Source organism: Exophiala bonariae (genome assembly GCF_035927105.1).
Source record: "Exophiala bonariae strain CCFEE 5792 chromosome Unknown scaffold_20, whole genome shotgun sequence".
Classification (NCBI taxonomy): Eukaryota; Fungi; Ascomycota; class Eurotiomycetes; order Chaetothyriales; family Herpotrichiellaceae; genus Exophiala; species Exophiala bonariae.
Window position 1 is genome coordinate 13,279 of NW_027042495.1, and position 15,297 is coordinate 28,575.

The following is a 15,297-nucleotide window of genomic DNA, read 5'->3' on the forward strand; positions in this document are numbered from 1 at the left end:
TCCGTCCATGACGGTTCCTACCTACGGCATCTCGACCTGAGCCATTTCGAAAATTGGGAAGGGAAAGTCAAGCCAGATAAGAAGGTGCCGTTTCCCCACAGAGTTGGGAGCGTCAAAACGTCCCAAGCCTGGGGCGCAAAATCATCCGTTGGCTAATCCTGCCTCCTTGGTGGACGAATGCTGCTCAAAATCTTCCGTCGGCTATACCTGCCCAGATTTGGGGTTCAGATGATTGGTCTATACATTCCGGCGGCCTCGACTCGAGCATCGAGATTAGGGGCAGGCCGCGAATCTCAAACTTCTGCAGCGATCCAAGTCGCAGTTGAGTCGAAGCTCAACTCCCGTGGTTTCTTTCCTATCTGTTTCATTCATACAAACCTCCAGATTACACGTCGACGGCCAACGTTTCTTCGGGAGATAGGCAGATAACGGAGACTCTTCATATCTACTTAAAGTATTGTAAGTCGCGTCCGCACATAGCCAGCCTGCTGCTTTTTGGAATTCTTTAAAACACGATTTGGACCCCCTCGCTTGTGATTCAGCTACTTCATGCTTGTAGCTCGCCAGCTCACTGCCTCCGACACCCAGAGGCAAAGACATTGAGATTTCTCTTCCGTATTTCAGAAGTCGACGGTTATGGAGCATGATCGCCCTGCTTCACGTGAAGCCTTGCCACCGGGCACGCAACGGATCGAAAATGAGACTGGTGCACACATTGTCCTTTCGCCAATTCCGACCGCAGACCCCAACCAACCCCTGGTGAGCTTTGCAAACTCCACAAAAAAAGCATCTCTGATTGCAGACAGAACTGGTCCAAGGGGAGAAAGTCATTACATATGACACTTCTATGCTTTTATTGCATTTTTGTCTTTGCAACGTAGGCTCCTATCTATCTGTCGTGCTTTCCCTACTGACCGCAATGAAGGTTGACTTCAGCTACACCTCTATGGGTTGATATCAATATCGAGACCGGCGTCTCGTTTACCGATCTCAACAATGCATACGCTGCAAGCTCGGGAGCCTTGAGCGTGGGCTGCATCTTCTTTGTCCCTCTTGGACTCAAGTTTGGCAGAAGACCAGTGTACATCTTGACATCACTCCTTATGACGGCGTGTGCAATCTGGCAAGCGAGAGCCCAAACGGTTGGAGATTTCATGGGATCGAATGTCATCGGCGGGCTGGCAGGCGCTGTGAACGAAGCACTCTTTCAGGTGACCGTGTCAGACATGTTTTTCGTCCACCAAAGAGCCTCTGCAAACGGACTATACTTGGCAGCCGTGTCGTTTGGCAACTACATGGGTCCTGTCGCCGCAGGATATGTCGCAGTATCACAAGGTTGGCGATGGGCGTTCTACTACCTCGCCATATTCATGGGAATCACTACTCTGGCGCTGATTGTAGCGTTGGAGGAGACAAAGTTCGACGCGCCCACAGTCATCGGCGAAACTGTTCCTGTCATGACCGGAGGAGTCGTTGATAGTGCATCAGAGAATTCCAAGTCCAAGACACCAACAGCGACAGAACAGCCAGAGCTCACTCTCATCACGATGGCTACGCGAGATTCCATCCTACAGAAGTCAACAATACCACTGGATGGCTACTGGCGCCGCCATCGCTTGATTTCTCTTGACACAGATCCAGCAGGCCACCGCCAGAAAAACAGCTTTATCAGCCATGTCTTCCAGCCATTCATCATTCTGTTCCAATTCCCCGCCGTCGCCTTTGCTGCGCTCCAGTACGGCTGGCTTGTATCCATGCTGGCCGTGGTGGCGGTCACGCAAGCTACCGTTTACCCTGCACCGCCATACAACTTCAGCGCCGCGTCGGTTGGGCTTATGAGTCTTCCACCGGCAATCGGATCAGTCCTGGGCTCGCTCCTGGGCGGCCCAGCGGTCGACTATTTCGCAGTTCAAATCGCAAAACGGAGAGCCGGCATTCACGAGCCAGAGACTCGACTCTGGCTCTTTATGATCCCTGGCTGCGGCATGATTCTCGGCATATTGTTGTACGGCTTGACTATTGCAAAGGTATGGCTCTCTCGTGGTCGAAACATACAACACAATGCGAATTTAAACCCGACTAACATCTCATTCCAGGGCCAAGCATGGATCCTCAACGCCATCGGCGCGGGCTTCGTCGGTTTTGCGCTCGGCGGCTGTGGCGACATGGCACTCACCTACGTGCAGGATTCATATCAACATGTACGCCTTTCCCCCTTTCTGTACCTTTTCTTCCAACCCCCCGTACTGACACAAGTCACCTAGATATTAGGAGACGCTCTCGTTGGCGTCGTCTTCGTGCGCAATGCCATCAGCACAGCTCTAGTCTTCGGCGTCCCGCCGTGGATCACGGGTATGGGCATCTACAACATGTTTGTCATCTGTGGTGTGCTGGCCGCCGTGCTCGGCCTGACTTGCGTGCCTCTCATTATTTGGGGTCGGAAGTGGAGGATCCAGTTGGCTGGGAAGTACGAGCACTGGGCGCAGAGACAGTATTAAACCCATGTAAGCCTTTTGAGCAGAGTAGGAGAATAAGGTAGTCATCATCGTGAATTCTCAAAACTTTCCTGGAATATCATCGTCGGGAATGGATGAAAAAGCCCAATTCTGTGACGTGTTACGTCTAGAAAGAGTTTGAAGCAGGCATATTTATAGACCGGTTTTCCAAGAGCCGAAAAGCTTGACAAGATTGAGATCAAGACTACCAAATGCAGCCTTCCGCTGAGGCTAGCAATTAAAAAAAAAGCCCTCTCGTGGTTTGAGGCTAACACGTACTACTATACACTTTCGACACCCCATCGAGGCTAAGTATGTAGCTAAGCCATACCAGCTAAGTAGACTACCCCATCTATTGCATTCGAAGTCTGGTCCCGTGGCAGTTGTGTTGGAACGGAGCCGAGCTGGCGCTGTCTGACTTTCCACCGCTCTAAAATGCGGTCATTGTAAAGCGAATAGATTTCAATGCAATAATTTAACATATCCCGATGGTCGGCCCCGTTCACCATCGCGCCCGAGAATCATAACCATCGTACTGTCTCTCGCGATCTTGCCGACGACTTGGTTGCGGCTGTCTTGTGCTGGTGGGGGAGTGGTTAACTGCTCGATTTTGAACTTTTGGTACACGGTTTTTTGGGCTGGTGTTTCATCGCTGATGATGATGATTGAAGATGTGGGCACAGACTTTCCGTCAATGTAGACCTCGAGGGTAGGTTTGAAATCGGCGTGAGATGGCTGGGTGGAGACAAGGTCGAGTGTGCCTTCAATCGAAACCAGGATATCACCGTTCTCAGCTGGAGTCTTGATGCATTTTGTGACCGTGAGTTTCGGCCTAGATTCCGATGAGACTTGGCTGTCCACTGGGATCTCGTCTGACGCCAGGGGGGGTGTCAATGGAGGCGGTATCCTTCGTTGACTCGCCAGCTCATAGGCATGCCCAGCCTGTAGCAGATTGAAGTCATCGTACGCGCGGCTCAAGAATGTGAGGCCCATTGGCATCTTCGAGTCATCCAAGACTCCCATCGGCACAGTCACGCTCGGAATGCCTAGATGCCGCAGTGCACGGTTGCCGTGGCTGTACTTGATGCCATCTGTCCAGGCATGCCGTGCGCTCGAGTCGCTGACATCTGCATCGGCACGGGCCACTTCACCAGCAGCAGGGAAGACTGCGAAGTCGTAATTGTGAGTAGCCAGCCACTCCTCGAAGAATTTTATGCGGATATTCTCAAGAGCTTTTATTGCTTCGCAGAGATTAGGTATGGAGTAGATCGCTTTCTCTCTCTTGTCCGGGATGTGTTGCGTACTAGAAGGGGGCCGATTGGAGGCGTAGTCGGCTAGTTTCGCCCAGGGGACGGCATTTGCAGGCTCGGTGTACTTGATTTGGACGTTATCAGATGAGAAATGTGGAAAGATTTTCGTTGGGTCGACTTGGCGTAAGGATTTTACAGAAGCATCGTGGTTATTCTCTAGAAAGTCCTCCCATGCGTGAGCTATAAGGACACTTCTTTCGGTGGTGTTCCAGTTTTCTGGTATCGAGGATCCGAGAACAGCATCAGAGGTGCGTAAGAGCTTTTCATATATACTGAAAACAGGAAGATCTTGGACAAGTTCAACGTGTGCACCAGCAGCTTCCAAGTCGACTTTGGCTTGATTCCAGAGCGGCTCAATTGCCTCGGAGATATACGGCCCATTCGAAGTTTGCTTGAGGAATATCTGAGGAACTGCAATTCGCTTACCTTTGAGAAATCCTATACCCTTCGCAGCAGAGAGGTTCTCAGAAGTAGTCCACCCAGGCTGGGGAAGCTGAAAGAATGGCTGATCTCTCCAGAAATCGCCAATTGTTTTGGAATCCTGCTTAAAAAGGACGTGCAGCAGTATGAACAGGTCGCTTGTCGTGCGTGTGTGTGGTACGACCACGTCGCAAGTTGGATAGAGTGGCCAGTTGCCACGGATTGATATCAAGCCTCGCGATGGGGTATAAGCGACTAATGCATTGTTTGAAGCTGGGGATCGACCAGACGAGACAGTCTCTTCGCCCATGCCGAAGGCAGCGAAAGATGAAGCGACGGAAACGCCGCTGCCATTCGAGGAGCCAGATCCAAAAGCCGCTGCAAGGTAGTCTTTGTTATATGGGCTTTCTGCTCGGCCATAGACTCCTCTTAACATGCCGCCATAGGCCATGGGACACATATTTGTCCTGCCAATTAGGACAGCGCCAGCTTCACGAAGAGCACTTACCGTAAATGCATCTTCATTGGCGATAAGATTTTCGAAAGCCTCCGAGCCACTGGCAACGGTCATTCCCTGGACTTTGTAACTGTCCTTGACTGTGAAGGGAATGCCGTCCAGAATACCTGAGACGTGGCCGCTGGCACGGCGGTCATCAGTTGCTGCGGCCTCTTCAAATACGTTTTCGTTGATCAATGGAATTGAATTGAGGGCCGTGGCTCTGCAGTCGTAGGCACTAATGCGGAGAAAATATTTGGCGACAAGGTCGACGGACGTAAGTCTCCCACTACTCAGAGCTATTGACAAGTCTGAGATAGTCGCGTCGACGATGCTGCTACGGTTTTGCATGTTTGCGGAGCTCTAGATGAGCAGTATGAGTGACAAGGATGGTTTCGACAATTGATGTTGTGGCGCAAACAGGTGGTGAGCAGCACACGCTTGTGATAGAGCCTAAAGGGACGGATGCCAAGTCGTCACTGAGACTTACAGCTCTTGAGAAGATGGACGATGGATCAATAATCTGATGCCGTGTCATGCCAGTTGATTCCTGCTTTGGATATTTGCTGAGAACTTGTTGTGCAACTCTTACCTTGTGCCTGAAACCACAATCTTTATCGGACTGCGCCGGCTTCATGACTCTATAGAATTACAGCGCTGCTCTCAAGAGCAAGAGTCAGCGACATTGCCGGTGTTGGCTAGACTGCGAAGGAAGGAGAAGTCCACGGCAGCTCGAAGCAGGCGAACTTAAGGTTAGTCCTGCCGAAAATCTTCCGTCTAGTCTAGCCAAACTCGGTAAGTCCTTCCGGAATGAGCCTCCTACCCCAGACTTCCATCTGGCTTCGCAATATCATACAGCTCTTGGAGTAACTCTCAGCGATGCCGCTACCCTCGGGGTCCGGCTGATGGCGAAGAAAATGGGCTTCTCTATCGTTATCCGAGGTTTAAAGGGGTCGACTGTATGTGGTAGAAACACATCTTGGTCGTCAATCCAAGCAAACGGCGTCCTATCTCAATTATCTATCAAAAAACTTACCATAACTCAAAAATCGAACATAAGAAGACTAATATCGACATCCAAAATGCCAGGCCTAACCAACTCCAGTAGAGCATCTGACCAACAACACTCAGACTTCCAAAATCATGGACGTTTTCGTATGCCAGCTGAAAGTGCACTTCATTCTCACACCTTGATGGCCTTCCCAAGTATACGATCAGCAGAAAGTCGGGAGCATCTAGAAGCACTTCAACTAGAAGTGATACACATCGCAAATGCGATATCTCGCTTCGAGCCAGTTCACCTCTACGCCAGTAAGGAGCTCATCTCGCAAGCAACGTCAATGGTTGGCTCGAACGCCTTCGTCAAGCCAGCAACGGTGAATGAGCTTTGGATCCGTGACAGCGGACCGGTCTACGCCCAAGATCAATCCACAGGAAAGATGACTGCCGTCAGATTCAACTACAACTACTGGGGTGGCAAGCTACCCGCCATCGGTGACCAAAACGTCGCAGCAGAGGTCGCAGCTTACGCAAATGAACCCTCGGTAACATCGAAGCTAATCCTGGAAGGAGGAGGAATAGAGCACGACGGCGAAGGCACCTTCCTCGGTACGGAAAGCTGCATTCTAAACGATAACCGCAACCCAGGGTTTTCGAAGAAGGAGGTCGAGGCAGAACTCAGGGACAAAGTAGGAGTTACGCACTTCATCTGGATACCTGGAGTCAAAGATTACGACATCACTGATTACCACATCGATGCACTGGCACGGTTCATATCACCTGGCGTAGTGCTTCTGAGCAAACCGAGCCCCAGGGCTGACAGTATTGCCATCGAGGTCTACAAGTCCGCACGCTCAATCCTGTCCTCCGCCAAGGATGCAAAGGGCCGGAGCTTGACTGTCTATGACTGTGAGGAGCCAGAGACTGCTCTTCTCGGACCACCTGATCAGTTCAATGAGGTCGTTGCTTCGTATGCGAACTATCTTCTTGTGAATGGGGCTGTCATCATGCCGAAATTCGGACAAGTGAAGCAGGATACCGCGGCGCTCGAGTTGTTTCAAAAGCTATTTCCAGATAGAGAGATTGTGCAGGTGCTGTTAAATATACTACCGAGAACGGGTGGGGGGATCCATTGTGCGACTCAACAAGTGCCACAAGGTTGAAGGCGTTGGTAAAAAATGCGCAAGAGAAGAGATCAAATCCACTACATGTACCATAGCAGATGAAGAAAATGAGAACCTCATGTCATGAATGTTCATAAAGATTGAAATCCTGGGATGCCTTATCCTTATGCTTACCCGTCTTCCCTCGGTGGCTATATCTCTCCACATCCAATTAGAACATAGAAAAGTTCCCAACCTAACACAAAGAAATAACGCCTAATATTACATTCGTCGTAATTTGACACGTCTGAGGGCCTTTTTTTACTCAGGATAGTCATTCAGGCTGTCCTCAAACAGACGCTCAGCATTCCGTCTCTTCTCCTCACTTCTGACCTTGACATCAATACTCAACGGCAGTGGTCCTCCAATAACATTGCTGGTCCAGTGGTCAGGATCAGGCCAGATCGGGTTTCCCTGCTGATCTTTCTTGGGCAGCATCTCAAACGCCCACAACAAGCTACCGCAGCCAACCACCAACTCTGCCTGTGCGAGTTCAATACCTAGGCAGAGTCGGCGTCCTCGGCCAAAGCCGTGGTGTCCATGGAGGGTCGGATGGACGGATAGAGGTTCTTTGTAAGTGGGGTACTCGGGTTCTAGCCATCGTGCTGGGTTGAATGTGAGCGGATCGGGGTAGAGTTCTGGGTCTTGGGCGATGGCAAGGTCGATAGCGTGTACGACGGCCCCTTTGGGGATGAAGTAGCCATTGTACTCGTCATCGGCGGTCACTTTGCGGGGGACACCTAGGACAGTTAGTATGGGGGCCAATGTGTTTGTGCCAATAATGACTTACCAAGAGGGACGGGTGGTTTCCAGCGAATACACTCTTTGATAACAGCGCGCAGGATAGGCAGATTGGGTGTATCAGAGACATCGACGACACGGTCGGGACCGACAACGGCATCCACTTCTGCTCTCGCCTTCTCTTGCCACTCAGGGTGCAATACCATGGCCATCAAAAAGCAATACATAGGCCCGGAGTTGGTCATGATGGCAACGGTGCACAACATACCAACAGCGTATGCGGCTTCATGCTCGTCCATGCCAAATCCGAGGCCCTGTGGTGCTGCGGCTGCTTTCTCGAAGTAGGAACGGGCGTAAGAAGGAGGTGCTATACCGTTGGCCATGTCTTCTTTCACCTGCCACATGAGCCCCTTCCAAAGTCGCTCTTCCCGCTCACGACGCTGACGAGGAGCGATGCGGGTGGTGTTGATGAATTCTGGAAGCTTTCCAAGAAACGGGAAGATGTTGGTAATAGGTCCACTTGCAGAAGGAGAAATCTGAGGGATGAACTCTCCTGCGTTCTTGCAGTGCGCTGCCCCGGAGTTGGGATTACCATAGGCCAAACGTGCAGATATCCGCCCGCAGAAGTGAGAGCATTGTGTATAGTGGTCGTTGGGGTCTTTGATTAAGTTATAAACGTACTAAAAGGATGTTAGTATGTTTAAGCAATCCTGTCATAAAAAGTACTGACACGCTTGGCTTCATGAGAAATATAACCGTAAAACTCCTTGCCACCGCACTCTGTTAGTACAGTGTGGCCGAACTTTCGTTGGTGTCGCCAATGATCATCGTCCTGCAGAAGAGGAAGGTATTGGCCCTGCTTATCACTGCCGGGAACCGCAGGGACCTCTGGCCGAGAAGAGTACTTGGCTGCACGTTTGCAGTATAGTTCCTGGGCGATCTCTGCTTTCCCTATCCAGATATGCATTTCACCGCCAGCAGTTGTGAGTCTGAAGAGACCATCGTACTCATCGGACCATTTTTTCATCGACTTCCATGGCGCGACAGGGTCTATTCCATGTATACGACCTAGCCAAGGGAGTGTGCTCCGTGGACCTGGGATAAGTTTGAGGCCAGGGGGCGCTCTATCGTGGAAAAGAAGGTATTTGCTCAGTGAGAACACGAAAGAGCCCGCCAATAATGAAAACAGAAGAGCCCATCTGTATGTGTGTAGTATCTGAAATTCAGTAGGGGGGTGCTGTAAAAGATAGGCAATCTCGCTGTTGCCATATGCATTGAGAAGAGTAGTGGTATTGAGGCTACCAATGCTTGTGAAAACTTCCATTGCGAAACGAATGTTGAATGTCACAGCAAGAGGGCGGTGACTGAGAGAATGTGTATAAAGTGCTATAACGAGGAGGGAAAATGAGAACGAATGACTTCCTACCTTGCTTTATAACAGAAGTATGAGAGTGAGCAAGACATCAATGCACTGCCCAGGGGGCATGAAGGAGTGTACTTGATTGCTAATTTTAGTAGACTGCGTAACAACAAAGGCGAATCCCCGAAGCGTGTTATAATATTATAGTGTATAGGAGCTAAGCGAAGACGGAGTGTAGTGATTCCTCTCAGGTGAGTGATGTGGTGTGACGCTGTCTAGGAGAAATATCAACACTCAGTTTGACTCTTACCGCGTCAATCCCAAGCGTGGAGCGCTAGACGAATTTCAATAGGGACAAACCTTGAGTAACACACTGTATCATCTCCGAGGATAGTCAAGAATGTCAAAATCGAATACAGAAATAGGTGATTTCCAGCGAAGTGCTTGTCTTCAGAAAGCCGATGCGGATTCCTCGAGCCATTATCGCCGCGTAAAAGAGTAGCTCGTTCTTGTAATACGGCCGCTTGTGGCAGAGCCCCAGGGGCAATGCGCACGCGAAGCAATGAGCATTGATTATGTTAGACGTCCTCGAGTTCCCGAGTCCCATTCCCCGAAAGCGGCATCCTTTTCCTGGGAGCTGATAAAGGCTGGGGAAAGCCTGAAATCTGTCATGCTGCGATTGTTGGTCCGAGGAAGTCGTTTTGTCTCTCATCCAGAAATTAGGTGGTCTGAGAGATTGAAAATGGTCTAGCGTTTAACTTGCGCCTCTGGTCTAACCGCATCGCGTAGTTGACTCAAGCTGGCCTCTGTCGTCCTCGTGCTCGGACAGATTTCAGAGACAACAATACGTAGGCACGTTGATAGTTGTCAACAATAATTACAGTAAGTTTGATAGAACGTTTGTCTACTTGCAGCGTTGCAGGATCCTCGCCCATGAAGATGTGGTTGAGAGGAATGAATTGCAGGAGAGGAGATCTTGGCCTGATGGCGGATCACGTGTATCTATGTAAGCATGACATCATGTCTGTACTAATGCTTTCGGCATAGCCTGAATATCTTTTATCTCACCAAAAATTTGGCTGGATGAGAGCTTCCAGTTTTACCTTTGCTGTTTCATCAATTTGGAGGTGTCACCCCAGATAGGTGATGAGGACTGCCCAACTTGGATGCTATGCCAAGGCTTTGCTTCCGTGCAAAAAATCTATTTAATGTTGCATTATTTACAGAAAAACCTCCTCAAAGGAACTCAACTATATCTTGACCTATTCAAGGTATTGCACTCATTAAATTAGTTATAACAGTTGCACCTCATAAAGACATTTGACCGTCGCCTTACTACTACCACATTGCTTACCTAGGTACTTAGTAGGTAGATTACCTAGGTACTAAGGTACCTATAATGTTCGCTTGAGCATCGACTTCTGAAGGTCACACGCTTGGTATCTTACTGCACAGGTCGTTAGGACTGACATTGAAGTGCCATCTATGTTGATCATGAAGCGCTAGGGGTGTGTTGAGTGACATCCATCCACATTGCTCATTATTCGCGAATTTGCCGACGAATGCTCTTCGTAATGAGCTCATGCTAACTCCATCTGGAAGCTTATCATATCGAACTTATTGACAAGCGACAACGGGCTTCTTGGAAGTGCTATAGGTTGAGCCGAAAGAAAATCAAGACTGCATGTAGGGCACATCAACGTGGAGAATTCCCTTTTCTGTTCCGCGAAATGTCCGTTACGAGTTCTGCGCTATGGGGATGGCGAGCTATATATTGTTGTCTCAGAACCCAGCAGTCACATGCTTAGCCATCCTGTCTACTGAAGGTCCTCATAATGACGGTTTTGCCACAGCAGCTCGCAAATGGGAATACCTCCAACTCGTGCTCTGTCACTGGGTTATTGCCGCACTTTCCGTCGACGAAAGTAAGAATATGCCTGTGTCACTCACGAAATTCTAATCGCTGTTTCGCCCAGGCTATGGAGACTTTATCGTGAGTTGAGCCGGATGGGGAAGTCGAGGACACGATCTAAAGGCCCAGGTTCTGTTGATCGTCATCCAGTCGTGGAGGTTCTACGATTGTTTATTGCTTCCTATGTTTCTCGAAAAGATCGAATCATAGGTTTCGAAACTCGAAAGTCGTCGTGCAAACGCGCTGATGGCTTTTGAAAGGGCGGCCTTGAGATGAGCACTCTAGGACTATTTTGGAACCAATTTTGAGACTTATTATTGGTTTGGATGTGGTCGCATGACCACCGTTGCGAAATTTCTCAATGAGGAAGTAGTTTGGCCGTCAGCTACTGGTCCCAATGACACAATTGGAGCTACCGAAGCTCTGTATCGACTCTGTAGCCGTGAGCCTTGGCTGCCCTCAGCCTAGTGAGCAGGGGGCTGGTGCCTGGAATCATCGAAATGGGGGCCGAGACCTGGTTGTACATACATTTCGAGGAGCCACCAGTTCGACCCGACGAGGCAACGTCTCTGGGCATCGACGGTCCACTCACATTCCTTCCAGTGTCCCACTGCTTTGGGTTCGACAGCTGGTTCTCGACAATTTCTTTCAGTGGCCAGCACTTTTTAAAACGGGCATCTAGGCTCACGGCCTCAAGCAAGCGATGGTGATCCAGAAAGGAAAACAATCTCTTCGACCGACAGAAACACGAAGATCAGCCAGGAGGAAAGATATTGCCTCCGATACAATAGCAACAAGTCCAGAAATCTCAAAGCCTCCTGCGAAGTCTGCAGCCATAAAGCCTCCAGCAAAGGCCAAATCTGCCAAGTTTCAAACCCGACCTTCAGCCCTGCGGGTTGGAGATAAGATTCCACGAGCAACTCTGGAACTCAAAGTCATTCAGGATGATGGAGCGAGGACTTCTCTGGGAGAGCAGCTTGAAATAAGCCATCCAGGAGGAGTGCTTCTCTTTGTGTATCCCAAAACGGACGATGATGGTGAGTGAGAAACGCAATGCTTTTGATGACATAGTATTCTACTCAGTAGTAATGTTCAATGCGATCTTGGAACCCTCTGAGAACATTGGTCCTGCCTGCGACACAGATAAAGATGTTTTGGCTGACCAGACCAAAGTTAGCGATTTCATCAGAGAGTTCGACGATATCGACTACGATTACCAGACCGTAGATGTCTCACCCATCGGTCTTACTCCACAGTCGGTATCGGCAAATGCGACCTACAAAGAAGCCACAAATTCGAACAACCTATTACTTAGCGACGCCAAAGGTGAGTTACTCAAAGCCTTGAACTTTGGCGTCTCCAAAAGTGGTAAAAATGTCGGATTTGTTCACATCGATAAAGAGGGAAACGTACTCGCTCATAAAAGTGGTGGCGCAGATATTGTCCTTCTGCATCTGGATTCGGCTATCTCAGCATTCATGCAGGGGAAGGCAGGGGAAGTTGATGACGAGGACGGTTTGACCTAGCCGAGCAGTCTTATCACACGGCCACTCATACGATTATGGATCGATTGGTCTTGCAATCGCACCCCGAGCATATGCACCAGGCACCATAACAGTTCCATGGATACACCACCGATCTATGCCCAGAGTCATTCGACTTCCAGCAGGCTGTGCAATCTGTGGCCATCATTCCCATAGTATTCAAGGCATTTAGCGAGATGAAGACTCTGGGAAACGGCTTTAATCGTTTGGGCCTTTACAACAACAAATTAAACCGCCACCCACTCTTCGAAAATATATGCCTACGTAAGTTCTGATGTCGCCTCGTCCTACCAAACCAGGATCGGAGAATTAGCGTCTCGTAATTCCGTCTGGAGGGATGTGGTTGGCTTTCACCTCATCCTAGGTTTCTAACTAGCCAGGTTGAGTAACTTTGGCACCTTGAATAGGAAAGACTAAACAAGCAACATTACATACTCCGCATCTCGGCTGATAGGATGGATTAATCGAGAATGAACAGGACCTCTAACATTCAGTATGCCGTGAACAACTTAATATGCACGGATTCCGCACTTTCGTAGTCCATTTACGACTTCTCTGTGATCTGAGCAAGGTACCGCAGCTCCTGCCTTTGGAGCAGGAACTTGAAGGAGTTCAAAAAGAGCTGCACTTTCCATACCAGTCCACGATTTTTGGCAAATGCCCACATCAGTCATGGTCGGTGCCTATCACCATCAATCTGTTTCGAAAGAGGTATGGCCCAAGAAGACCTGAAAAGGTCATAGTTTACCAATCGACCGAATGACTTCTCCTTACGATTCGCCTTTTTGATACATTGCGCTTCTGTGCAACAGCTTGCCCGGCAGTTCTCAGCCTATCCTTCATAGCCGCCCCGATCAGCTCCGCAGGAAGGGATCTTTTTTAAAAAGCCGTCTTCTAGGAGTCTTGGTGGATGAAGGTGCCTCCAAGAGAATCATTCCAAAATTCCCACGCAGCCAGATTAAGAACAGATTCTGACCACAAGATTGACACGAGGCATTCCCTGAGCAGTTCCCAGCTCACTAAGTTCACCTGCGAAGACAACTCGATATACTGAGACAAGAACCATGTCCGGAGTTGCTGTTTGCTCTCACGATCATCATCGGCTTGCATACCACCCAGCACTAATGACCAAAGCAAGATTTTCTTACACGCTGCGGACAACTCGAGCCCTGTAACGGCAGTCGTACAGCCTAAAATTGCAGCTTTGAGCGCAAGGGACAAGAGATTGGCTGTGCCACCAGTGGGATTCATTGGAAAGAGCACTAGGTTGCTAAAAATTCTGAGGCTGAGGCGGGCAATCTCGAACATATATTCGGGCAATCCGCCAGGCGACAATTTTTGCTCATCTTGGGCTGCTGGCAAAAGGCTAAGCAACAGGAATTGCGCAGCATTGCGGGCGCTGACAAGACCTGAATACTCAACACTAGGTGGGGATCCGCGAATGTGCCATTCGAGGGCATTCGTGACCAGAGACAGCCCCTCAACTACTTGGACGAGCTGTGATTGCTGATCTGCAGAGATAGGCAGCTGTGTCCACACGATCAGTGAGGAGCTAAAAGTTGAAACTCGCAAATTTTCTAAACTCATCAGGTTTGGTGGGTCCATTGACAGTAAATGGAGCTGGGAGTCCGTCTGAGAGGCGTAGACGAGATCGCACCTAGACTCCACCTCAATATCACGACATAGACGAGGCAGAAGGGCAGGGCGACTTACAGTTCAATGGTACTCGCCACCCCTGGCAAAGCAATCTTAGAACATCCACCTTTCATGGCCGTCAGACGTAGCAAGGCTGCGCTATGAGGGCTTACAAAAGGTCTTGAGCTGTATATATGAATGAACTGCGCAGTCCTTAAGGGTGATCGAAATCGAGAGGCGTTGACGCTTTCCAGGGAGACAACTCTAGTCTGACCACCGGCGAACAGAACATGATTACCAGCAAGCACCACGATGGCGCCAAGCAAGTTATCAGAAGGTGGACCTGTCAGAGACTGAAGTTCAAGGTTGATCAACTTCATCATCTCAACGCGGTAGGATAGGCAGAGCTGTGAGAATGCTTTGTTTACCATCGCAATTCCGCTCAGCAATTCATAATTCTCAGCGGTGCCTATCATATAGGCGTAGAATGCGAGTGGTGTCTGCCGAATAGCCTCGAGATATCGCGTGACAACTGGATTCTCGGAATTGGGCATACTTCCCGGAGTGAAGCCTGGCCAGAAATGGTGGACAGCTGGATAGGTTGTCATTATGTGAGTTCAAGGCATACACTTATCGGTGGAAAAACGATTGACTTGATTCGAAAATATTTCATACGTACCATGATCGATCACCTCATGGACGATATCCGGTGGATCGAATACGGCAAACGTGGCAAACGGATCTTTCCTGCCTTGTCCAAGTATATTGTATGGTCGAGGTTGCACTCGGCGTAAAGGCACAGGATTCAGCCGTACCGCGACTGTACGCTGTCGCTGATATTCCTGCGGTTGTTGGTCTGCACCATCAATTTGATCTTCCGGATCTTGAGCCTGATCCCGCTTCCAGACCAGGAAATCATGGACGACCTCACCAGCACTCAGAGAAGCTTGCTTGCGTCGATGCTGTCGCCGGAGTCTCGCTGCGTGAGATGCGATCGCGGTACGTGTGCTCGCGCTCGCCATGTCATTCATGCTGCTGAAGTTTACGAAACTGCGAGACAGTACCTCGACACTGGGTGCTGGGGGTGAGGGCTCGATCTCCATTTTGATGACGAAAGTTTGTGCATGGTATGACTATCTGCAACATAGTAGACTGCGGAATATCACCGGGCTTTTCTGCTGTCGTCTTCTACGAGTTGATCGCACCAGCAGACTGTCACTTG

At 49.6% G+C, this 15,297-nt stretch overlaps 6 protein-coding genes across 6 annotated transcripts; 3 read left to right on the forward strand and 3 right to left on the reverse strand.

Moving 5' to 3' along the window:
* Positions 1 to 636: 636 nt before the first annotated feature.
* Positions 637 to 2,498, forward strand: LTR84_005302 (uncharacterized protein; the record flags this gene model as incomplete). Its single annotated transcript, XM_064848873.1, has 5 exons — positions 637 to 759; positions 807 to 826; positions 926 to 2,027; positions 2,097 to 2,201; positions 2,265 to 2,498. The coding sequence occupies 5 exons, from the start codon at positions 637 to 639 to the stop codon at positions 2,496 to 2,498; spliced, it is 1,584 nt and encodes a 527-aa protein (XP_064704087.1).
* Positions 2,499 to 2,957: 459 nt separating this feature from the next.
* Positions 2,958 to 5,072, reverse strand: LTR84_005303 (uncharacterized protein; the record flags this gene model as incomplete). The annotated part of the gene is made up of 1 exon (XM_064848874.1): positions 2,958 to 5,072. One exon carries the CDS (start codon positions 5,070 to 5,072, stop codon positions 2,958 to 2,960), a length of 2,115 nt encoding a protein of 704 aa, XP_064704088.1.
* A 731-nt stretch (positions 5,073 to 5,803) lies between these two features.
* Positions 5,804 to 6,883, forward strand: LTR84_005304 (uncharacterized protein; the record flags this gene model as incomplete). Its single annotated transcript, XM_064848875.1, has 1 exon — positions 5,804 to 6,883. One exon carries the CDS (start codon positions 5,804 to 5,806, stop codon positions 6,881 to 6,883), a length of 1,080 nt encoding a protein of 359 aa, XP_064704089.1.
* Positions 6,884 to 7,144: 261 nt separating this feature from the next.
* Positions 7,145 to 8,948, reverse strand: LTR84_005305 (uncharacterized protein; the record flags this gene model as incomplete). Its single annotated transcript, XM_064848876.1, has 3 exons — positions 7,145 to 7,623; positions 7,674 to 8,304; positions 8,355 to 8,948. 3 exons carry the CDS (start codon positions 8,946 to 8,948, stop codon positions 7,145 to 7,147), a joined length of 1,704 nt encoding a protein of 567 aa, XP_064704090.1.
* A 2,651-nt stretch (positions 8,949 to 11,599) lies between these two features.
* On the forward strand, positions 11,600 to 12,422 carry LTR84_005306 (uncharacterized protein; the record flags this gene model as incomplete). Its single annotated transcript, XM_064848877.1, has 2 exons — positions 11,600 to 11,933; positions 11,983 to 12,422. 2 exons carry the CDS (start codon positions 11,600 to 11,602, stop codon positions 12,420 to 12,422), a joined length of 774 nt encoding a protein of 257 aa, XP_064704091.1.
* Positions 12,423 to 13,334: 912 nt separating this feature from the next.
* Positions 13,335 to 15,178, reverse strand: LTR84_005307 (uncharacterized protein; the record flags this gene model as incomplete). Its single annotated transcript, XM_064848878.1, has 3 exons — positions 13,335 to 14,097; positions 14,154 to 14,667; positions 14,755 to 15,178. The coding sequence occupies 3 exons, from the start codon at positions 15,176 to 15,178 to the stop codon at positions 13,335 to 13,337; spliced, it is 1,701 nt and encodes a 566-aa protein (XP_064704092.1).
* Positions 15,179 to 15,297: the final 119 nt, after the last annotated feature.